General features: G+C 43.1%; 1 protein-coding gene across 1 annotated transcript in view; it reads right to left on the bottom strand.

The window, feature by feature from the left end:
- ARID5B (AT-rich interaction domain 5B) overlaps positions 1–25,740 on the bottom strand; it is a 207,688-nt gene that overhangs the window by 44,000 nt on the left and 137,948 nt on the right. The window contains exons 5-6 of the mRNA XM_070752083.1: positions 15,457–15,572; positions 5,876–6,074 (exon numbers count right to left, since the gene is read on the bottom strand). Coding sequence (XP_070608184.1) covers positions 5,876–6,074; positions 15,457–15,572 — 315 coding nt within the window. The remainder of the gene's footprint in view (positions 1–5,875; positions 6,075–15,456; positions 15,573–25,740) is intronic.

Genomic DNA, 25,740 nt, shown 5'->3' with positions numbered 1-25,740 from the left:
GAGATTTTAAAGAACAGATTGGAAAACTATCTGTCTGAAATGGTATGGAGTTTCCTGCCTGAGCAGAGGGTTGGACTAGAAGACCTCCGAGGGTCCCTTCCAACTTTGTTATTCTGTTATCTAGATTCCCTTTCCATTTGCAAGCAATCAAGAGATCTGAATCAGAGGCAAAAAGAAGGATCCTTTGAATGTGATTACTGTATGATGATTCCCTGCAGGGCCTATTTTAAAGGCATCATGCATGTTTGATATACTTTAATTTTAGTTACAAATATTTTTTTAAAAGGTTCCAGTTTGCAAAATCCCCTCGTCACTCACTCTTTAAACAATGGGATAAACATAGGTTTCCTGTCTCTCCCTGTAAAGTGAATTATATACTATTCAATGAAAGAGCTTTTTCTCCTGGCTGCAAATGAATATTACTTAAAATGGGAGGTTCTCCAGTTAGCAGAAGACATTACTGAGGATGGGAGCATGTAACGCTCCAGTTCTCCACCAGCAGAGTAGTTTCTCCTGACTCAGCAGCTTCTTTTCCCATATCCAGATAGGAAAACAGCGGTCAAGAACTATCTTGGTCATCAGAGGGTAATGTGGCTCCCCTTCGGCAGTTTCTCTCCCCCCCCCTGGAAATGAACCCTGCTAGTTTCCTGAACTACATTTCCCATCAGGTTCAGCAAGAACTGGGAGAGGCGGGCATAACTGCACCAGCGTGCCTTCTGTCCCCTGTCCTAATGTTTCTTTTATTTTTTACTAGTATCATGTATATGAATATTCTTATATCTAATGTTTCTTTTAATTTTTTTATTAGTATCATATATATGAATATTATTATATCTTTACAAACCTCCAATATGTACTTGACAAAACAAACAAATAAATAAAATAAATGACATTTTGTGGAACCGAAGAGGCCAACATCTGCTGGATGGAGACTTAGAAACTTGGCTTCAGTCTTTTTAAAAAGTGACGCCACATATCCAGGGCAATTGTGCACCAGCGCTGGGCCATTTCTAAGCAAAGCAGAGTTTTATAAGCTACATTCCTGTTTCCCAAAATTTATTGATGTATCTGATATGATATGATTGTAGTGTTCCAATATCTAAGGGGCTACCACAAAGAAGAGGAGATCAACCTTAAGGTTGATTCAGCCTTCCATCCTTCCAAGGTTGGTAAAATGAGGACCCAGATTGTTGGGGAAAATAAGCTTACTCTCTGTAAAACCGCTTAGAGAGGGCTGTAAAGCGGTATATAAGTCTAAATGTTAATGCTGATGCTAACCTATTTTCCAAAGCCCCAGAAGGCAGGACAAGAAACAATGGTTGGAAACCAACCAAAGAGAGAAGCAACCTGGAAATAAGGAGAAACTTCCTAACACTGAGAACTATCAACCAGTGGAACAGCTTGCCTTCAGAAATTGTGGAAGCTCCATTACTGGAGGTTTTTAAGAAAAGACTGGGCTGACAATTGGCCGGAATGGCAGTGATGGCAAACCTTTTTTGCCTCGGGTGCCAAAAGAGCATGCGTGCATGTAATCGTGCATGCGCGAGTTCCAACACCCATAATTCAATGCCCAGGGAGGGCGAAAACAGCTTCCCCCACCCCCCCTGGAGGCCCTCTGGAGGCTGGAAACGACCTGTTTCCCAACTTCTGGTGTGCCCAGTAGGCTCGTGTTTTGCCCTCCCCAGGCTCCAAAGGCTTACCTGGAGCCGGGAGAGGGTAAAACGCCCACCTCCATCCCCCCGGAGGTTCTCTGGAAGCCAAAAAAAACCCCTCCCAGAGCCTCTTGTGAACCAAAAATCAGCTGGCCAGCACACACATGCACATTGGAGCTGAGCTAGGGCAATGGCTCACATACCAGCAGATATGGCTATGCGTGCCACCTGTGGAACCCGTGCCATAGGTTTGCCATCACTGGTATAGAGCCATGATAGTGAACCTATGGCCCCTGTGCCAGAAGTGGCATGCAGAGCCACCTCTCCAGCCATGCCAACTGTTGCTCATTGCTCTTCTGGTCGTCACACGCTGGAACACCAGAAACCAGAAGAGCAGCTTGCATGTACCCACTGGAAAGCTGAGCTTCTGGTTTCCGGCCACACATGTGTGTTGGCCAGCTGGTTTTCACACACATGTGTGCCAGAAACTGGAAGACCAGGTGACCAGTGCACATGCCGGAAACCATTCTTCCAGTTTTCGGCACTCAGGAGAGGTATTCATCTGGTTTCCGGTGCTCCCCCATGTGCATGCTCCCATTTCGGCACTCAGTGTCAGAAAGCTTTGCCAGCACTTGTATTTGCCAACGCTTCAGCAGGGTCTGGACTAGAAGACCTCCAAGATCCCTTCCAACTACAGTGGTACCTCTACCTAAGAATGCCTCTACTTAAGAACTTTTCTAGATAAGAACCGGGTGTTCAAGATTTTTCTGCCTCTTCTTAAGAACCATTTTCTACTTAAGAACCCGAGCCCGGAAAAATTTCCCAGGAAATTGGAGAGCGGCACGAAGGCCCGGCCATCTTGGGCTTTTCTGGGCTCCCAGAGGAGCCTTTAGGTGGCGCTTAAGGAGCCTTTGGCAGACCAGAGTGAATGAAGCATTTTTCTTTCTCTGGGTGCTTGGAGAGGGAATAAACCTCTGCCAGCGCCCAGAGAAAAGAAACACTCCCTTTGCTCTGGGCAGCGAGAGAGCGAGAGGAGAGGTGAGCCCTTCAGCATGGGAAGGAAGAGAAAGCAGGTAGCAACAGCAGCAGTCTTTCGGTCAAAGGAGTGGGAGGTTCCTCCCTCTCAACCGCCTGGGTTTCTCTCTCTGGCGCAGTGTATGCGAGGCAGCCTCGTGCCTGGTATATGGGAGGCGCGTGCTCCTCCTCGCTGCCTCAAAGTCCCTCTTTTTTTTTAAGCCTTAAAGTTTTGGATTTTTTTGATTCCCTTCACCTCATCTTCTTCCTTCAGCAGCGATTGTCCTCCTCCTCTTCTTCCTCTTCCTCCTCCCACCCAAATTCTGAGCTTTTCCCCCCCATTCCTAATGGGTTTGCACGCATTATTAGCTTTTACATTGAATCCTATGGGAAAAATTGCCTCTACTTACAAACTTTTTTACTTAAGAACCTGGCCACAGAACGAATTAAGTTCTTAAGTAGAGGTACCACTGTATATTATTCTGTTAGTTCTAGGAGAGAAAGCATTGCAATTTTCTCTTCTCTCTTTCTCTCTCTCTGTCTCTCTGTCTCTCTCTCTCTCTCTCTCACACACACACACATACACACACACCTCAAAACTTTCTGAATAAAAAGCATTGCCAAATCTTGCATTTTTCCTGAGCTATCAAAAGCTTTACTCAGACCTTCATTTAATAGGAACCCAATGCATAATGCAACAAAGCTGTTCATAGTACATTAATTCTGCTTCTATTTCAAGCAGCTAGTTTTTCAAGCAAACATTGTAATCATTTTAGAGTTATGTAAGCTCCTAATGGCTGCTGGAGGCCTGTTGCAATCAGTGTCAATTGCTATTAGGTATGTAAATTGTTATGTAAAGCATACCAGTCTGACATTCTGCACCAACATAACAGGGAAAAGAAATTCAGAGATCTAGTATTTCCAAATAAGAACATCTCCTTTTAAAATAATTTGTAAAACTGATGGATGATTCAAAACACATCCTTTATGACATCATCCCATCCATTGCAAGGGATACTCACACAGAGTTTAATGATTGTTTTTAAATAGTGGTAAGTCCTCCATTGAAACAACTCTTTGCATGATGTATTGTTAGAGTCAGATACATTAAATGTGATTTTCATATCTGGAATTTACTTTATGTTTCCTGTTCTTATTGAAATTCTTTCCTTAGAGTTGTACCCCCCCCCAAGATAAAAACTGGGTAGGATGCAAGAAAATGTTATTTTAACTCAAGCAACTACTATGGGTACCAACTGATTTAGAATATTTCTTTTATCCTGAAGAGGTTTTTTTAAAGAGGAAAATAACAGAAGCATGTTACAGCTATTTCTGGCTTGGCTATGCATTTCAAAAACATTATCTATCTATCTATCTATCTATCTATCTATCTATCTATCTATCTATCTATCTATCTATCTATTAAATTTGTATGCAGCCCCCTCTCCATAGACTCGGGGCGGCTCACAACAGTAATAGAAAAAACAATGTACAATACAAATCTAATAATTAAAACTAAAAACTCATAATTTAAAAAACATGCACACAACATACCATACATAAACAATATAGGCCTGGGGAAGTTATCTCAGTTCCCCCATGCCTAATAGCAGAGGTGGGTTTTAAGGAGTTTACAAAAGGCAAGGACGGTGGGGGCAGCTCTAATCTCAGGGGGGAGCTGGTTCCAGAGGGTCGGGGCCGCCACAGAGAAGGCTCTTCCCCTGGGTCCCGCCAAACGACATTGTTTAGTTGACGGGACCCGGGGAAGACCCACTCTGTGGGACCTAACTGGTCACTGGGATTCGTGCGGCAGAAGGCGGTCCCGGAGATATTCTGGCCCGATGCCATGAAGGGCTTTATAGGTCATAACCAACACTTTGAATTGTGACCGGAAACTGATCGGCAACCAGGGCAGACTGTGGAGTGTTGGAGTAACATGGGCATATTTGGGGAAGCCCATGACTGCTCTCGCAGCTGCATTCTGCACGATCTGAAGTTTCCGAACACTTTTCAAAGATAGCCCCATGTAGAGAGCATTACAGTAGCCTCATCCAGATAATTTGCAGAACAAAACGTCTTGCTAGGAAATGGGCATTTAAGAGAGTGTGACAGGATTGCAGATTAAATTTCTAGGAGTAGTGATCTGGAGGACCTTATGGAATAGGGGATGAAAAAGAAATCAATCTAGGAATCAACCCAAGGCCAATAACTGGATTCTTATGAGTCCCAGGGTGCCCGTTTAATCTAAACTAGACTTCTAAGGCAAACGGACTGCTCGCCGAAGGTCAGGGGTTGGTTTTTAGTATGACATTCCCCAAATGTGGACAGGTTGCTCAAAGCAATTGGAGAAAACCAAAAACCCTACAGACCTTTGGTTTGCCTAAATAACTCTCGGAACGTCAATATGACTTGGATAACGCTCTCTACATGGGGCTACCTTTGAAAAGTGTTCAGAAACTTCAGATCGTGCAGAATGCAGCTGCGAGAGCAATCATGGGCTTCCCTAAATATGCCCATGTCACACCAACACTCCGCAGTCTGCATTGGTTGCCGATCAGTTTCCGGTCACAATTCAAAGTGTTGGTTATGACCTATAAAGCCCTTCAGGGCGTCAGACCAGAAAACCTCTGGGACCGCCTTCTGCCGCACGAATCCCAGCGACCAGTTAGGTCCCACAGAGTTGGCCTTCTCCGGGTCCCGTCGACTAAGCAATGTTGTTTGGTGGGACCCGGGAGAAGAGCCTTCTCTGTGGCGGCCCCGACCCTCTGGAACCAGCTCCCCCCAGATATCAGAGTTGCCCCACCCTCCTTGCCTTTCGCAAGCTCCTTAAAACCCACCTCTGTCGTCAGGCATGGGGGAATTGAAATTTCCCTTCCCCCTAGGCTTACAGAATGTATGCATGGTATGTTTGTATGTATGAGTGGTTCTTTAAATTGGGGTTTTTTAAGATTGTTTTTAATATTAGATTTGTTTACATTGTCTTTTTATATTGTTGTTAGCCGCCCTGAGTCTTCGGAGAGGGGCGGCATACAAATCTAATAAATAAAAAATAAAATAATAATAATAATAATAATAATAATAATAATGAAATAGAATGCAAAATCAAAATAATTAAAATTAGGGTCCCATCACCTTTAAAACTGTCCCTTCTTTGCAAGTCAAGCACATGAAATGTCACGCATAAAGAAAGCAATGAAAATTCTACTTACTCTGCTTAAAACCAAGGTAGGGTATTCGTTCAATGGGCGTTTTTCTTTCTTTCATATATTTATAAAGTGCCACAAGGAAGGCCTGTTCATCTGCTCTGCAGTCCCCAGCAACCTTGGATTTATCCTCATGTGAGCCCTTTTTGCAGTTGCTGTTATTATTTTTGGTTTTGGATAAAGGCGATCTCGACTCACATTTTACCTGGAAGGAAAGAAGAGATGGCAGATTAAGTTGTGAAAGCTGCTCTCATCGCCCCTCTGAACCCTCTACCGCAGTGTTTTTCAACCAGTGGACATGGTCAGGTGTGCCGCGAAGCTCAGAGAGAAAGAAACCAAGAGAGAGAGAAAGAAAAGCAAGAGAGAAAGAGAGAGAAAGAAAGCAAGAGAGAGAAAGAGAAAGAGAGGGAGAGAAGGAGAGAGAGAGAAAGACATAGAGGGATGTAGGGAGGGATAGAGAAAGAGAGCAAAAAAGAGAGGAAGGAAGGAAGAGAAAGAAAGAGGGAGGGAGAAAGAAATAGACCGAAGGGGAGGAAGAGAGAGATATAATTTTTTTGTCCAAACTTTTTTTAGCCGCCCCACCCCCCGCTCAATGTGCCACGGGGTTTCGTAAATGTAAAAAATGTGCCACGGCTCAAAAAAGGTTGAAAATCACTGCTCTACCGCTCCTCTTTCTCAGAAGGCTGAATTGCGTTGTTGTGTCTTCACATGGAAGATTTCCTCGGGAGCTTGCTCTGTGCCTTCTTCCACCTGGTTGTGTATACACAAAGTATGATGGGCAAAGGCTTGGCGGCCAGGCGGCTATGCTGTGGGGGAAAGCAATCCTCTCTTTTACCTCCTTTTAATATGACCAAGATATGGATTTCTGGGTGAGCTGCCTTCATTTGAGGGATTGATCTCTTCCCAGCAATGCTCACATGCTCACCTCTCTCGGCTTGTGGTTCCCAATAGAGACCTTCAAATTCCTAGGTTCTATCATATCTCAAGACCTAAAATGGTCACCTAACATCAAAAACAGTATCAGAAAAACACAACAAAGAATGTTCTTTCTGCAAAAACTCAGGAAGCTCAAACTGCTGCTGATTCAGTTCTACAGAGGAATTATTGAGTCTGTTATCTGCACTTCTATAACTGTCTAGTTTAGTTCTGCAGCCCAATAAGACCGACACAGACTTCAGAGGACAATCAGAACTGCAGAAAAAACAATGGCTGCCAACCTGCCTTTCATTGAGGACCTGTATACTGCACGAGTCAAAAAGAGGGAGGTGAAAATATTTAGTGACCCCTCGCATCCTGGACACAAACTGTTTCAACTCCTACCCTCAAAACGTCGCTACAGAGCACTGCACAACTAGACACAAGAACCTTATCGGCCGCGAGAGCTATCGTGGGGCTTCCCAGATTCGCCCACATTTCTACAACAATCCGTGGCCTACACTGGCTGACGATCAGCATCCGGTCACAATTCAAAGTGTTGGTAATGACCTTTAAAGCCCTACATGGCATTGGACCAGAATACATCCGGAACCGCCTTCTACCGCACCAATCCCAGCGGCCGATAAGGTCCGACAGAGTAGGCCTTCTCTGGGTCCCGTCGACTAAACAATATCATTTGGCGGGCCCCAGGAAAAGAGCCTTCTCTGTGGGGGCCCTGGCCCTCTGGAATCAACTCCCCCCAGAGATTAGAACTGCCCCCACCCTCCTTGTCTTTCGCAAGTTACTTAAGACCCACCTGTATCGCCAGGCATGGGGGGACTGAGACACCTCCCCCAGGCTCTTACATTTTATGTATGGTATGTGTGTGCTGTATTGTTTTTAAATGATAGGGGGTTTTAGCTGTTTTTTAATATTAGATTTGTTTCTATTGTAACATTGTTATTATTATTGTTGTGAGCCACCCCAAATCTTTGGAGAGGGGCGGCATACAAATCTAATAAATTATTATTATTATTATTATTATTATTATTATTATTATTATTATTATTAAATGGACATCCAAGATGACCACTTGTATTCTTGGAGCATAAAAAGTAAGGTGGTGAGAAACAAAAAAATTCAGGAGGTTAATTAAGAATTATTTATTTATTTGTTTGTTTGTTTGTTTGTTTGTTTATTTATTTATCCAATACACAAATACATAGGAAGAAAAATAGACATGTAGTAATATATATAAGGGTAAAAGTGAACTTAGAGGAGAGGATATATGAAAGAGAGAAAATATATATGATAAGTGAGAGAAAGGAAAGACAATTGGACAGGGGACAAAAGGCACACCAGTGCACTTATGTACATCCTGAGGCCATGGGATATAAAAGGTAACCTCTCCTCTTTGCTACTAATAAATGGGGTCATCTGGGGTTGGGCCAGATCCTTCATGGTGACCAAGTGAATAACAGTCCCACTGTATGGATTCTCAATGCATCACACCGCGCTGCCATTACCAGCTTGAGGGTCTTTTACACTTTCTAAGGACAACGACGCTAAAAAGTAAAGATTTCCCCCTTCCATATCACTGAGGTACAAGAGCCCTGAGTTTATTTATGTTTGCAAAGTATTTATGGAAATATGAGAATTTAAAAAAAAACTAGTCTGGTGTCAGACAAGCTTTTCAACTATAGTTGTGAACATCCCAGGAGTATTTGCAAGACTGTGTCTTACCCAATGATAAGCATATCAATTCATTTGGTGCTCAGAAAATAAAACAGAGAGAGAGAGAGAGAGAGAAAGAAAGAAAGAAAGAAAGAAAGAAAGAAAGAAAGAAAGAAAGAAAAGCAAATGGCAGGATATCATGAATTCTTTTATATGAGTAACTTCCATTAAATCAAACTAGTGCATGTCCAGCTTTTATTATGTAGTACAATCTTAAATAAATGACCATTTTAAGTGATTATTGGTATTAAAGGCCCTTTTCAGAAAAGACAGGGAGGAGGTACATGATTTGGATTCAGCATAAGAAGAAGAAAAAAAATAGTTCCTATATAAAAGAGACCTTTGAAGACTGCATAACTTAGCAGGAACATTTTCTTCATATGTTCAAGACCAAAGTGGTGTTTCCATAAATAAAATATCTTGTATAAATGTCTTGCGGTGAGGCATGAATTAGTTCTGTTAAAATTTGGTGAGAAATCATCTATTTTATTGCGGGCTCAAAAGTATAGTTTAAAAGCTGCCATTGGGAAATGGATTTGTTTATGGGTCTTTTAAGAGGAAATTTCCAGCATTCGTGCTGAAGGGGAAAAAATGATGTGCCTGTACAGTATAGCAAAAAGTCTTTAAAACTCTTGGAGTCTCTTGGGGCTTATATTACTTCAGGGGTGTTGTGGTTGGCTCTGGCCCAGCTCCTGCCCCAGGGAATGGGGAGGTGGATGCAGGGGAAACTTCAACATGTCATAGGCCTGTTTTATTGCCGACAGAGTCAGGTAGTTCAGTTTCCTCGGACGAAGAAGAAGGTGGGAGTGACTTGGAAGAGGAAGGCTTGGCACACCCCAGGAAGTCAATCTCCATTATCTTCAGTCGATTCGGATGTGGAAGTCTTGGACCCACGCAGGCGCAGAATTATGCGTAGAACAATTGAGGACATATTACAGGAGATAAGAGAGGCCACCTGTGTTTGGGTGGGGCTCCAGTAATTAGTGCTGCTGATATAAATAGCAGCGCGTGGGTTTGGCCGTTGTGGAAGATTATCTGATCCTTGTTCTTCAGGACTGCCTTGCTGATTCCGGACTTTGTTTGTTGATTTTTCACAACTTTGAAACCAAAGCAGAGCAAAGTGTGTGTGTGTGTTTCACTTTGTGGAAGAAGAAGGGCTGTGACATTTCTTCACAGCTGCAAGCTAAGTACTTAAGGACTGATTAAGGGAATTGTACAGACTACCAGGTTGTTTTGGGACGAGTGGTCTTTACAATACAAAAAGAGTGCTTAGTTTATTTTGAATTTTGTGATAAAGAACATTGTTTTGAATTTTCAAACGTGTGTGTGTGTGTCTGAAATTTGTACCCTTGAATTTTCGGGAGGCTCATACCAGAGAGCCGGGCAGAACAAGAAGAAACTTTGGTTTTCTCAATTTCACTGAGTGTAAAACTATCTGTGGACATCAACTGTGTCTTTTGAATGTAATGCATTGGTTGCCGATCAGTTTCCGGTCACAATTCAAAGTGTTGGTTATGACCTATAAAGCCCTTCATGGCACCGGACCAGAATATTTCCGGGACCGCCTTCTGCCGCACGAATCCCAGCGACCAGTTATGTCCCACAGAGTTGGCCTTCTCCTGGTCCCGCCAACTAAACAGTGTTGTTTGGCGGGACCCAGGGGAAGAGCCTTCTCTGTGGTGGCCCCAACCCTTTGGAACCAGCTCCCCCCAGATATCAGAGTTGCCCCCAACCTCCTTGCCTTTCGTAAGCTCCTTAAAACCCACCTCTGTCGTCAGGCATGGGGGAATTGAGACTTTCCCTCCCCCTAGGCTTATAAAATTTATGCATGGTGATATGTCAGTATGTATGATTGGTTTCTAAATTGGGGTTTTTAAAATTAACTTAAATATTAGATTTGTTTACATTGTATTATTATTATTGCTGTTAGCCGCCCCGAGTCTGCGGAGACGGGCGGCATACAAATCTGATAAATAAATAAATAAATAAAATCATATTCCTGTGCTGAGAAAGACAATTAAGAGCCAACATGAATTGATCATTCCTCTTAATCTTAATCATGCAGGGGCCTATTTTGAGTTTAGCAAGGCACTGAGAAGGGGGTTTGTGTGGACTCTTCATGCAAAGGGAGGGGGGGACACTGCCAAAATTACCCACGGGAACGAAAAAACTGATACCCATCTTTTCAGAATTGTTGATATACACTATTAATTAACATCTAGAATTTCATTAGAAGCCCAAATCCATCCAAATATAATTAGCCAAGAACAAATAATAACCTATGAAACCCTCTTAAATACTAAAGGAAGTCTAAAAACTAGAGAAAGACTTAAAGAGGAAGGCATAGTAAGAGACTGACTGCCATATTACCAAATTCAAAGTAGATACAAAAAGAATCTGGTGAAATTCGGAATATGTAAAAAACAAAATGAAATAGACAAAATATTAACAGGATCCGACAAAAAATTCATAACCAAAATGTATAATTATCTACTAAATTACGAAAATATTGAAGAAATAGTAAAACCTAATATAATAGCTTGGATGACCAACTTTGGCTATGCGATTCAACTGGAAGACTGGGAAAAACTATGGTCAGTAAACTATAAGATGACACTATCAACACCTTACAAAGAAAATCTAAAGTCTATATATGGATAGACAAGAAAAAAATTAAAGAAAATTAAAGTCAAAATATGTAAGAAGTAAATATATATGTAATGGTTGAGATTTGCCTTTTTTAAAGAATGGTACTAGAATTAGTTTATATATACAATAGTAATAAGATGAGAAGAATGTTTGATTTTATCTTAGTTTCAATTACTTGTTACTAGTTTTTTTTAATCTGTTATTAGCTATTTTTTATGTATTAGTATTCAACTATGTATTCAATTTTGTATTCTTTTTTCTATATCTGCATTTACACTTTTGAGATAAGTGGGGAGGATACCTCCCCAAACTACCGTATATGTTTAATGTTTGTAAGTTTGTGCGTCCTTTTATGAAAATTAATAAAAAGATTGAGAAAAAAAACCAAAAAAACCCAAAGAAAATCTTTATAAAATGTTCTTCCGATGGCACTATGCGCCAGCGCGCTTAGCCAAAATAAACGTAAATGTAAGTAACAAATGTTGGAAGTGCAAAAAAGAGGTAGGAACATACTACCACATTATGTGGCAATGTAAGGAAGCAAAAAAAATTTGGATCCAAATCCAGACATGGGTGGAAGAAATATTGGATTATAAACTTGAGATAAAACCGGAAATGTATTTACTAGGCATAATCAGAGGCAAACATAGTAAAGAAAACTATTACTTAATAAATCATTTACTCACAGCCGCAAGATTAGCTTATGCACAAGTATGGAAACAAGAAAAGACTCCAAACAAAGAAATGGTGATTAAAAAAATATTAGACTGCGCCAAATTTAGCAAATTAACATATGAGATACAAAACCAACAAAATAAGGACTATTATAGAGTGTGGGAGAAAATATACAACTGGGTGGAAATTAAGAAAAAGGTATAGCAAACAGAATGGTAAAAGATAAATTTTGTATATATATAAATCGTAAATGTTTAATGTCGTTTTGTATGGTGTTTAAATGTTTGTATGTTAAATAAAATAAAAAGGTAAAAAAAGAAGTAGAATTTCAAACTGCTTGATGAAATTCTGGGTAGTCATTTCCCTTATAAAATAAATTCAAACCTTCTTTTCCTCTTTTTAGAATTTTCAATCGTCTGATTGTCACCATACTGCTTGTGCGTTTCGTATTACAGCCCCACCTGCAACTGAGAGAGGGCCTCAGACATCACTAGTTGTTTTGTTTAGTTGCGTGAGCAAAACGAATTCTTAGAAGAGTGGGAGCATGTTAGCAATACAGAAACGTATCAGTTACGTTGTTTATTTATTGGACTCACATGCTGCTTTAATTGTTGCCAACTGTAAGCGGATTATGTAGCTGGTTTCCATCACTTAGATTATTAAGCAATAATGACCAACATAATTTTACAGCGACAGCAAGAGATGACAACCTCATCATGTAGCTATTATTGAAGCCTATTGAAGCAGCCACGGTTATTGAAACCTATTGAAGCAGACTGGAGACTATACCATACGAAGAACAGTTGCAGGATCTGAGCATGGCTAGTCTAGAGAAGGACCAAGGGAGACATGATAACAGTGCTCCAATACTTGAGTGTCCATCACAGAGAGGAGGGGGTCAGACTATTTTCCAAAGCACATGAAGGCCAGACAAGGAATAATGGATGGAAGCTGATCAAGGAGAGATTAATAATTGCCAAAATCTCACGTGCCCATGCATCTTCTCACGAGATTTACTTCCTGCGCATACACAGAAGCCAAATCTTGCTTTGATGTGTGCACGCATACCTGCCGGTGGAGATGGGACACTTCCCTTCTGCCACTTGGCTGCGGTTCTTTCTTCTCCAGCCTTTCGTCTCTGACGATTGGCCGCTGCCACATTCACCCCCCTCCCTGGCCTTTTGGCCACACGGGGCACTTTGCTGCCAGCCAATCAGAGCGGTCCTCACAAAAAGCTAATTCTTAAACAGCTGATTTGGGAAGCCAATCAGAGCGGTCCTCACAAAAAGCTAATCCTTAAACAGCTGATTTGGGAAGCCAATCAGAGCGGTCCTCACAAAAAGCCAATTCTTAAACAGCTGATTTGGGAAGCCAATCAGAGCGGTCCTCACAAAAAGCCAATTCTTAAACAGCTGATTTGGGAAGCCAATCAGAGCGGTCCTCACAAAAAGCCAATTCTTAAACAGCTGATTTGGGAAGCCAATCAGAGCGGTCCTCACAAAAAGCCAATTCTTAAACAGCTGATTTGGGAAGCCAATCAGAGCGGTCCTCACAAAAAGCTAATTCTTAAACAGCTGATTTGGGAAGCCAATCAGAGGGTTCCTTACAAAGAGCTAATCCTTAAACAGCTGATTTGGGAAGCCAATCAGAGCAGTCCTCACAAAAGAGGGTGTGTGGGGGAGAGAGAGATGTATATAATTTGGGAAGGGTTATCTCCCTTTTTCTTAATCAAATGAAAGGAAATTCTGGTTCAGCTAAACTTCGGCCCAGCTAAATTTCTCTCTGAAGTAATTTCGATAATCTTCAAAGTGCAATAAGCTTCCGGTCACCTAGAGCTGCCCGTGAATCAGCACTGATAGCAGTAGCAAGTTGGAACACCCACCTGCTGGAGGCCTTGCCCCGTCTACTCACCAGATGGACCTGCTTAGCTCTGAGTTCAGGTAAAGACACTGGCGGCCATTGGCTGCGGTAGTCCATCCAAAAAGAGGCCATTACAGTTATCAAAAGAAGAGGGGACCTGCTGCCCAGAAGCTTTGTTCAGGGGTGGGCAGCAGGCAGGACGGGGTGGAACGCAGTTCCACCGGCGAAAATGAAGCTGTGTGCCCATCTCTAGCTGACCATCCCCGCCTCCCATCCTTCTCCTCCTCCTCGGAAAGCGGCGGGGAGACCAGCGCCGGCAGGAGTTGCAGGGGGCCCATTTCTTCCCCCATCTTTTCTCAACAGCTGATTGGCACCTGTTTGTTTGTTTATTTATTTGTTTAGTTAGTTAGTTAGTCCAATTCACAATGAGGGTTTTAGTGGGTATATATCTATATGCACATAGTAAAATACATGATGAAGGTTATAGAGGACATACTCATATGTTGTGGTTAGCTCTGGCCCAGCTCCTGCCCCAAGGACTGTGGATGTGGGGGAGACGTCCACATGCTGCAGGCCTGTTTTGCCCCTGGTGGAATCTGATGATGAAGGCTCCTCTGACCAAATAGACATGAGTGACAGGGAGGAGGAGAGTGTGGCAGACAGCTCAGAAGGAGATCAATTATCTAGCTCCTCCTTGGATTCAGAACAAGAGTTAATGATACAGCCATGCATGCGGAGAGCGATGCATAGGCAACAACAACTGAGAGATTATTATCAAAGAAAATGAGGCCACCTGTGGTTGGGTGGGGCTGTGGTCATTAGTGAGGCTGCTATAAATAGCAGCCTGTGGGTTTGGCCATTGTGGAGGATTATCTGATCATGTTTCATGACTGCTTTACTGACTTTGACCTTTTGTGTGCTGATTTTTCCCCATTTTGAAACTAAACCAGGGCAGTGTGTTTCACTTTGTGAAAAAAGAAGGACTGTGAATTGCCCCACAGCTGCAAGCTAAGTATCACAGAACTGATAAGGGACTTGTATAAATTACCAGTTTGTTTGGAGACCAGTGCTCTTTGCTATACCAAAAGAGGGCTTGGTTTAAGTGAATTTGCATTATAAAGAGCATTGTTTTGAATTTTCAAACGTGTGTGTGTCTGAAATTGTATCTGTGCAAATTTGGGAGGATTCTATCAGAGAGCTCGACAGAACACTCATAGTAAAATATATCTAAGAAAGAATAGAAAAGAAGAAATAGTAATAGAACATATCAATGAAAGAATAGAAGAAGAGATATAGGAATAGAAGAAAGGTGTAGGAGATATAGGAGAGCAATAGGACAGGGGATGGAAGGCACTCTAGTATTGTATTTGCCCCTTGTACTACCCAGCCTGAGACAGGAAGGAGAGCGTGGGAAACGCGAAGCAAATTATCTCCCCAGAGAGCGACACTGGTGAGGTTGTAAGCCGAGGACTTAACAGTTCACTTGAACAATGGTGATTGTTCAAGCCACCTGGTCACATGGCCGGCAAGCCACTCCTACCCAGTCACATGACCATCAAGCCACACCCACAAAATAAGCCACTCCCGCAGCGTGGCAGTAAAAATTTTGGCTGCCCATTACTGCCTAAGGTTGACTCCACAGGGGTGCCCTTCGGGGCTCTTTTTTCACTCCCCCCCAAAAACCCGCTGCCCTGAAAAAGAAGAGCAAAACTCATCTGGAAAGGAAATTTGGAGAAGGCGTCGAAGCTCCTTACCTTGGCCACGGTTTTGCCTTCACAATTATTCTGAGAATCTTTGTTGCCATTGAAGGAGTCTCTTCTCTGGGAGTTGCAGGACTTTTTCTTCCGTGGTCGCCCTTTGAGGTCGGGAGCTGAAAACAAACAGGCAACAGTTCAAGCCCAGTTCCTTACCACGGGGAGTAGTAAAGTTAATGTGCTCCACCCAGCTGCAAGAGGCGACAGATCTTCCCCACAAGAACTCCCCCAAGTTGGGATGTGTCTAGGTCACATGTTCCTGTGGCCAGTCCACCCCCCCTGCCACCCCTCCCGCCCGTGACTTGGAGTGCTTTCCCAGCATCACAGCCATCCAACGGAGCCTGTCTGCATTGCTGTTATTTTGGCACAATGGTACTTGGATGGAATTGTTAGCGAGAAATGACCTATATTACATTCGCTCCTGGCTCTTCTAGCGCTGTTTACATTTGAAAGAGCTAAAGGAAAACCCACAAAGTGCCTTTTGCAGAGCCAGGAGGAAGCAGCAGATAGGCACGCACTTAACAGAATAACAGAGTTGCAAGGGACCTTGGAGGTCTTCTAGTCCAACCCTCGGCACAAGAAGTAGGAGACCTTATACCTGTGATGGTGAAACTTTTGTTGTTCAGGGGCCAAAGGGGCACATGTTCGTGCAATATCATAGAATCAAACCCCCAGAGTCATCGGGTCCAACCCCCTGCTCTATGCAGGATTCATTAAACCATCCCAGAAAGACGACTGTCCAGTCTCTGTTTGAAGACCTCCAGTGAAGGCGAGCCCACTGTTCCACTGGTTTATCACCCTTACTGTTAGAAAGTTTTTTCTGATATCTAATCTAAATCTACTCCCTTGCAGTTTCATTTCATTGTTTCTAGTCCTTCCATGTGCCAATGAGAACAATGCTGATCCCTCTGCTCCGTGACAGCCCTTCAGATATTTGTAAACAGCTATTAAGTCTCCTCTCAGTCTTCTCCTTTGCAAATACAATGGTACCTCTACTTAAGTACACCTCTACTTACGAGCTTTACTAGATAAGATGTTCAAGATTTTTTTTGCCTCTTCTCAAGAACCATTTTCCACTTACAAACCTGAGCCTCTGAAACTGTAACCAGAAAAGGCAGGGAGAAGCCTTCATGGGGCCTCTCTAGCAATCTCCTGGGAGGAAACAGGGCCTCCACTCTCCCTGTGGTTTCCCTAATCGCACACATTATTTGCTTTTATATTGATTCCTATGGGAAAAAATTGCTTCTTCTTACAAATTTTTCTACTTAAGAACCGGTTCACGGAACAAATTAAGTTCGTAAATAGAGATACCACTGTACTGGAACACTGCTGTTATATCACTCCTTTTCTGTCTGTCCACACCCTGGCCATTCAGTCATGACCTGGCCATGTCCTTGGAGGACAGGGCACTGGAGGGGGTCCCGTGGCAGTGGAGAAGGGAGAGGAGCGCAGTCATTGGGGGACTTCACTCCTCCATTCTCAACCATTCAAATGAAATACCCTTTGCCAAATTAGTGCTTAATGTAGCGTCTTTATCTACAGAAGCCAGAAACTCCATCTTTACAGAAGATCAAACTATTTTGAGGTCCTGTTTTGAACCCCTCCCCCACATATATGAGAAAAATATAACGGGGAAAGGAAGGAAGTTGGAATTCCAACCACTCACAGCACGAGAAACCATCATTAATTGGTGACTGATAGCGCGAGTCTCTCTTTTCTTCGAGCGCCACCATTGTTTTCATTACTTCTAGGGATGATTATAACGATGTCAGGAATCTAAACACCACAAACCTCTCGAGTGGCTGTTAATTGTTTCTAATCTTACATTTGTCACACAAGAGGTTTTAGGACGTTCTACATTTTAATTAGTCCGCTGAAGGAAAAGCTGTGCTAATTTGATCCTGATGCTCTCTAAAACGAGAGTTTCCTGGGGTGTGTGAAAAGACATCCATACCAACTTTCTTCCCCCACCTGTTTCCTCCATAAATGGCCCCATATATCTCCTGCTTCAGAACCATCACTGGTCAGACGTCCAAGCAGACGGGGCTGGCACACAAGAGAGGCCGAGCACAAGCCAGCCAGGAAGGCAAGAGAAGAAATACAGTGTTCCCTCGATTTTCACGGGGGATGCGTTCCGAGACCGCCCGCGAAAGTCGAATTTCCGCGAAGTAGAGATGCGGAAGTAAATACACTATTTTTGGCTATGAACAGTATCACAAGCCTTCCCGTAACACTTTAAACCCCTAAATTGCAATTTCCCATTCCCTTAGCAACCATTTAGATTATTACTCACCAGGGTTATTTATTAAAGTTTATTAAAAAAAATATTTATTAAAGGCAGACAAAAGTTTGGCAATGACATATATGACGTCATCGGGCGGGAAAAACCGTGGTATAGGGAAAAAACACGAAGTATTTTTTTAATTAATATTTTTGAAAAACCGTGGTATAGACTTTTCGCGAAGTTTGAACCCGCGAAAATCGAGGGAACACTGTAGTGACCATCCCAGATGGCAAGCAGCTGCCTGATTTATCTTTGACCCCTGGATGCTGCAGCATGTGGCTGAGCACTGCACATTCCTCCCTCCTCTGTTGCCTGCCTGTCTCCTTTCCTTGGAGCTCCCTTACTCACAGAAAGCCCATTGAGGGACCAGGCAGCAGAGCGAGGCTGTGTTCACCCCGCCTGCAGCTCACAGCCCTTCCCTTGCAAATGCAGCCCATGATTGCGTTATGATGGGACTTCTGCATTGACCTCCTTGCTTGAGCACACCGAGATCCTCCAAAGAGAGGAGGAGGAGGCACAATTCAAGGCGTTGATTATTACCTATAAAGCCCTATATGGCTCAGGGCCAGACAATCTATGGGACCACCTCTTGCCACACACCTCCCAGAGACCAATAAGAACACACAGAGTTGGCCTCCTGCAAGTCCCATCGACTAAGCCAGTGTTTTTCAACCAGTGTGCCGGGGCACACTAGTGTGCCGCGAGACATGGTCAGGTGAGCCGCGAAGAAAGAAGCTCAGGTTCCGGTCTCGCAACTTTTTGCAGAGAGAGAGTGTGTGTGTGTGTGTGAGAGAGAAAGAAAGAAAGAGAGAGAGAAAGAGAAAGAAAGAAAGAGAGAGAGAGAGAAAGAAAAGAAAGAGAGAGAAAGCAAGTGTCAGAGAGAAAGAAACCAAGAGAGAGAGAGAGAGAAAAGGAGAGAGAGAGAAATGAGCAAAAGGGGGAGGAAAAAAGAGAAATGAGAAAATGATTGAGACAGAGAATGAGAGGAAAGAGAGAGAAACAAAATAGAGAGAGAAGTGACTCTTGATTTAAAGCATATTTAAAGCACCCAAAGAATAACAGAGAAACCCCCCCCCCAGCTCTCACCTGTTTTGGAAATGGTTCAAGAGTGTGTATACACACACACAAGGGTGGGGAGGAGACAGGGGTGGAAAAAGAGAAGAGAGTGCCTTAGGGTGTCATTTTGTGTCATTTTGGTTGGTGGTGTGCCCCAAAATGTTAAAATGTAAAAAATGAGCCGCGGCTCAAAAACGGTTGAAAATCACTGGACTAAGCAATGCAGATTGGCGGGACCATGGGGCAGGGCCTTCTTTGTGGCTACCCCGGCTCTATGGAAACAACAACCCCCTGACGTCTGTACTGCTCCCGCGCTAGTGGCCTTCTGTAAAGCCACGAAGACCTGGCACTGCCGGCAGGCCTGGGGGCCATGAATTGTACACCTTTTATGGCCAAACTGTATGAATGGTGTGTATATATGTGATTACGTCTTTTATAATAAATGGGTTTTATCATGGGGCTAGTTTTAGATACGATATTTGACTTCTCTTATTGTTTTGTATTTTTTGTATTTGTATTATTATTTTGTAAGCTACCCTGAGTCCTTTCGGGATTGGGCAGCATAGAAGTTGAATAAATAATAAATAAAGGAGGACAGGACAGCCTTGGTATTATTTCCCTCCAAAGAGAGGGCCTCAGCTCATTTTTATTTCATTTCATTCATTTTATTGGATTTGTATGCAGCCCTTCTCCGTAGACTCGGGGCGGCTAACAACAGTGGTAAAAACAACATGCGACAATCCAATACTAAAGAAGCTAAAAACCCTTATTTTAAAACCAATCATACATACAAACGTATCATACATAAATTGTAGAAGCCTAGGGGGAAAGAATATCTTAATTCCCCCATGCCTGACGACAGAGGTGGGTTTTAAGAAGCTTGCGAAAGGCAAGAAGGGTGGGGGATATTCTAATCTCTGGGGGGAGTTGGTTCCAGAGGGCCGGGGCCGCCACAGAGAAGGCTCTTCCCCATGGCCCCGCCAACCGACATTGTTTAGTTGACAGGACCCGGAGAAGGCCCACTCTGTGGGACCTAATTGGTCGCTGGGATTTGTGTGGCAGAAGGCGGTCCCGGAGATAACCTGGCCCGGTGCCATGAAGGGTTTTATAGGTCATAACCAACACTTTGAATTGTGACCGGAAACTGATCGACAACCAATGCAGACTGCGGAGTGTTGGTGTGACATGGGCATATTTAGGGAAGCCCATGATTGCTCTCGCAGCTGCATTCTGCACGATCTGAAGTTTCCGAACACTTTCCAAAGGTAGCCCCATGTAGAGAGCGTTACAGTAATCGAACCTCGAGGTGATGAGGGCATGAGTGACTGTGAGCAATGACTCCCGATCCAAATAGGGCCGCAACTGGTGCGCCAGGCGAACCTGGGCAAACCTCAGCTCCAAGGATACTCCTGATTTATCGTGCTAAAACATCCTTCTGACCCTGCAAAAAGGGGATAAATTCCCATTGAGCAAAACCACCTGAAGATGATGATTCCCTTCTGGCCCAAAAACACAAGGACGCCCCATTTCGAGGGGGCTGGAATGAAGCAGGGATGGTTCCCAGCAAGGAGGTTTTGGGAAAGAATGGAGCCCGTCTGGTCTGGAAGGAAGACACCAGCCCCATCTTACATCTCGATTTTCAATTTAAGCAAACAACCCCCCAAATTAGGCAGCAAAAAAAAAGCCCACTTCCTTTAACAGCAGACAAATATATTATGTATCACGGCAGTAACACACAGTTTCTTTTTGAGGAATTTGGAGGGAAAGGAGTTGTCTAGAAATTTCATACTCTGGGCATGACATAATGCGATTTTAAATTGCACCATATCAGATGTATAATTAAAAGTGTCTCAATGAATCATCAAGGACGGTGGAATTTCACTGACTAGCAAAAGACAGGCTGACATTAAAGCAGCATTTCCATTCCCTAAATGGCTGCGCATGTTTACTTATTGCTCCTAAGTGACTAACGCTTCCCTTGGCTAGAAAAATAAATCATTGATAAGAAAATATTTATAGTTCCATCTATTTATAGTATTCATGGTGAAACTCTTACACAAAAATGTTTGACAGTGGCCCCGCTTCTTGCTAAAGATATTTGCAGTGGAAGCATCCGGGATGAAGAATAGGTTGCATTTTCTTAAACTCAATTCTCCAAGAATGAATGAATGAATGAATGAATGAACGAATGCCAGGCTAACATTGTTCTAACATGTCCCAATATTGTTTTCCTTTCTTTTAATCACCTACATCAGGCCAGCCAGATTATCTCCAGAGTGTACCAAAGAAAAGCAATCTGAAAAAAGCTTTCAAGGGGTAATAGGATCTGATCAGAGAAGGAAAAAAGGTTGCCAGGTTGTAGGGACCTCTGAGACACCCCACTTAACTTTGGTTTTGGGAGAGTGAATGCCCTAAGAGAGGAGCTGGATTACAAGGGATTCCAAAACGTGGTTTTGGTAATCTTTTGTTTCAGCTTTCCATTTTTATTTTGCAGTCACCATTAGTGATGGGCGAACCGAACCTGCACAATTCGGGTCCGTAACATGTTTACTTTTACGTGAAAGGACCGTCCTTTGCTTGCAGCGCCGCTGCGGTGTCCTTTCACGTAAAAATATCAATTTTTATTTTTACGTGAAGACCTCCCTTCTAAGGAGCTGGGGAATCCGTCCCATGAAGAGATTCCGTGGACGGAGCCTTGACGTCACCGGCAGGTTGCTAAGGACGCCAAGGTGATCACTTCCTGGATTCCATGGAATCCAGGAAGTGATCACCTTGGTGTCCTTAGCAGCCTGCCAGTATATGTGAAGTCAAAGCTCCTCCTCCGGAATCTCTTGGTGGGATTCCCTGTTCGGGTTCCGGTTCGGTTTGGGTTCAGCTGAATTTTGCGTAAAGTTCGTCTGAACTTGCCGAATCCGAACACTACGTGGAGTCCACGTTTCGGCCGGCCAGGAAGGACATCTCTGTGACATCAAAGCTCTGCCCATGGAATTCCCTATTGGCATTCCCCACCTCCGTTTGAGCCTCCCGACCGGCCGACAGCTCTGCAGCTCTTTTGCAAAGCTGACAGTCGGATGGCGGGGCTTCTCGGCGTCCTCCTGAACCCGAACCCCGAACCCCAACTTTGCTGAACTTCCAGGTTCGGCGTTTGGGAGAATGCTGAGAAGCCCCCCGGCTGTTTCAAAAGGTGACAGCCAAGCGCCGGCGCACTGCAAAGCGCTGTTTTTGCGTTGTTGTTTTTTGCTTGCACGCATTGAGTTTACATTGTTTCCTATGGGAAACATTGTTTCGTCTTACGAACTTTTCGCCTTACGAACCTCCTCCCGGAACCAATTAAGTTCGTAAGACGAGGTATTACTGTATTACCACGCCTAGAGTACTGCATTCAATGTTGGTCCCCCCCTACAAAAAGGACATTGAAACGCTAGAGAAAGTACAGAAAAGAGCAACTAAAATGATCAAAGGACCGGAAACCAAGACATACCAAGAAGAGAGGTTGCTGGAACTGGGCATGGATAGTCTAGCAAAAAGGAAGGCCAGAGGGGACATGATAGCAGTATACAGATATTTCAGGGGTTGTCACAGAGAGGAGGGGGGTTCACACTATTTTCCAGGGCACCAGAGGGCCAGACCAGGAGCAATGGATGGGAACTGACCAAGGAGAGATTCAACCTGGAAATAAGGAAGAACTTCCTGACGGTCAGAGCGATCAACCAGCCTGCCAGCGGAGGTTGTGAATGCCCCATCACTCCACACATTCAAAAGGAAATTGGACTGCCATCTGGTTGGGGTGGTGTAGGTTCCCTCTTTGAGCAGGGGGTTTGGACTTGAGGACCTGCAAGGTCCCTTTCAACTCAAATAAATAAATAAATAAATAAATAAATAAATAAATAAATAAATAAATAAATAAATAAATAAATAAATAAATAAATAAATAAATAAATGAATGAACGAACGAACGAACGAACGAACGAACAAACAAACAAACAATTTGTATGCCGCCCCGAGTCCGCGGAGAGGGGCGGCATACAAATCTAAATAATAAATAAAATAAAATAAATAATAAACAAACAGTCTGAGTCATGAGGAAAAATTATCTCAGCAATGAAATGGCTCCTTGCATTCCAGCCATATTTCAGAAAGGGCGAGAGTTATGTAATATTCCTGGAGGTGGTGTGTGTGTGTGCGAGAGAGTTTGTGTATGTGCGAGAGATAAGAGTGTGTGCATGTGAAAGAGATTATGTGTGCGAGTGTTTGCATGTGTGAGATAGCGTTTGTGTGTGTGTGTGTGTGTGTATGTGTGAGAGAGATTATGTGTGTGAGTATTTGCGTGTGTGAGATAGCGTTTGTGTGTGAGACATGTTTGTGTATGTGTGTGTGTGAGAGATAGTGTGTGTATGTGTGAGAGATTGTGTGTGTGTTTGTGTGTGATAGCGTTTGTGTGTGTGTGCTTGTGTGTGAGACGTGTTTGTGTATGTGTGTGTTTGTGTGCTTGTCTGTGTGTTTGTGTGTGTGAGAAAGAGTGTTTGTGTGTGAATGCTTGTGTGTGTGTGTGCGTGTAGGGAGGCTAAATATTGATTTGTACGGAGCTGGAGAGATTAAGCCAACATGCCATTGCAGCGTTCGCTTATTCCCCCATTATGTATTTCTTCTCTCTCTCCCCCCTCCCCCCATGTACTGTAAACGGTTCGCGCATGTCTGCACAGAGCCGCCGAGCGATTTCACAGGGCAGCGTCGCCGCGGCGTTATTGCCTCATGACCGATTGTCACTTGATTATTATCTAACCCAGAAGGAAGCCAAGAAAACGACAATAATAATAATAATAATATAAAAAATCCCTTATATGGGCAAAAGCAGCTCTCCTCTCCCCACTTTTCGCTATTTTCTCCTCCAGTTGGACGAGCGTCCCTTCTGTCAGCGAGGAGCTGCGTGTCACGTGTATATTTAAAAAAAAATCGTTACAGCAGGCGAAGAAAATCAATCTTCGTCGTGTTTGAAACACTTCAGAATGTTATTAAGCAGCCAGATTTGTTCTTCGAAGCAAAAACCACGCGGTCGCCCTCTAGCGGCCCGCTCAGGCTAAGGCAGGAAGAGGAACTGCATGGTTTTGTAGCTGTTATGATTGTTAATTGTGGGTTTAATAGTGTTTTATACTGGTTTTTTTTTTTTTTTTTTTAAAAAGGGTTTTATATTGCATTTGTCTATTTGGCTGTGAGCCGCCCAGAGTCCTCTGAGAGTAGGGCAACATATAATTCCAAATAATAAATAATATAAATATTAATAATATTTGTTTAATAAATATTAATAATACTATTTGTTTATTATAATATTTAATAATATTAATATGCTGTTGTGAGCCGCTCCAAATCTTTGGAGAAGGGTGCTATACAAATCTAATTAATAATAACAATAATAATAATAATAATAATAATAATAATAATAATAATAATAATGATCCCGCTATATAGAGTGCTGGTGAGACCACATTTGGAATATTGTGTTCAATTCTGGAGACCTCACTGACAAAATTGAACGGGTCCAAAGACGGGCTACAAGAATGGTGGAAGGTCTTAAGCACAAAACGTATCAGGAAAGACTTAATGAACTCAATCTGTATAGTCTGGACTCTGGAGGACAGAAGGAAAAGGGGGGACATGATCGAAACATTTAAATATGTGAAAGGATTAAATAAGGTCCAGGAGGGAAGTGTTTTTAATAGGAAAGTGAACACAAGAACAAGGGGACACAATCTGAGGTTAGTTGGGGGAAAGATCAGAAGCAATGTGAAAATATTATTTTACTGAAAGAGTAGTGGATCCTTGGAACAAACTTCCAGCAGACGTGGTGGATAAATCCACAGTAACTGAATTTAAACATGCCTGGGATAAACATATATCCATCCTAAGATAAAATAAAGAAAATAGTATAAAGGCAGACTAGATGGATCATGAGGTCTTTTTCTGCCGTCAGTCTTCTATGTATCTATGTATCTAATCAAATCCTACACATTGGCAAAAAAGAACCAGAACATCAAATACAAACTGAATAAACAAGACCTCACAGACGACCCTCACTCAAAGACCTTGGAATACTCATATTAAATGACCTAAACGCCAAAGCCCACTGCAACAACATCGCCAAAAAGGCTTCAAGAGTTGTTAACCTAATCTTACATAGCTTCTTCTCTGGTAATATCACACTGTTAACCAGAGCATATAAAACATTCATCAGACTAATCCTTGAATACAGGTCATCTGTCTGGAATCCACACTGCATATCGGACATATAAATACATTAGAAAATGTCCAGAGATATTTTACGAGAAGAGCCTTCTTCTACTTCTCAACTCGCAACAGAATACCTTACGCAACCAGACTTGAAATCATGGGCTTAGCAAACTTAGAACTATGTCGCCTTTGGCACCACCTAAGCATAGCTCATAAAATTATCTGCTACAACGACTGTCAATGACTACTTCAGCTTCAATCAAACGAATACATGAGCACACAACAGGTATGCCCATGTCACACCAACACTCCGCAGTCTGCATTGGTTGCCGATCAGTTTCCGGTTACAATTCAAAATGTTGGTCATGACCTATAAAGCCCTTCATGGCATCGGGCCAGAATATCTCCGAGACCGCCTTCTGCCGCACGAATCCCAGCGACCGGTTAGGTCCCACAAAGTTGGCCTTCTCCGGGTCCCCTCGACTAAACAATGTTGTCTGGCGAGACCCAGGGGAAGAGCCTTCTCTGTGGCGGCCCCTACCCTCTGGAATCAGCTCCCCCCGGAGATTAGAACTGCCCTCACCCTCCTTGTTTTTCGTAAACTTCTTAAAACCCACCTCTGCCGCCATGCATGGTGGAACTGAGACATCTCCCCCGGGCCTATACAGTTTATACATGGTATGTTTGTGTGTGTGTATGTTTTCTTTTAATAAGGGTTT

The sequence above is a fragment of the Erythrolamprus reginae genome, chromosome 5, assembly GCF_031021105.1.
Source record: "Erythrolamprus reginae isolate rEryReg1 chromosome 5, rEryReg1.hap1, whole genome shotgun sequence".
In the NCBI taxonomy this organism is placed as follows: domain Eukaryota; kingdom Metazoa; phylum Chordata; class Lepidosauria; order Squamata; family Dipsadidae; genus Erythrolamprus; species Erythrolamprus reginae.
The sequence above is the reverse complement of the archived record's forward strand: the minus strand, read 5'-3'. Positions and strand labels throughout refer to the sequence as shown.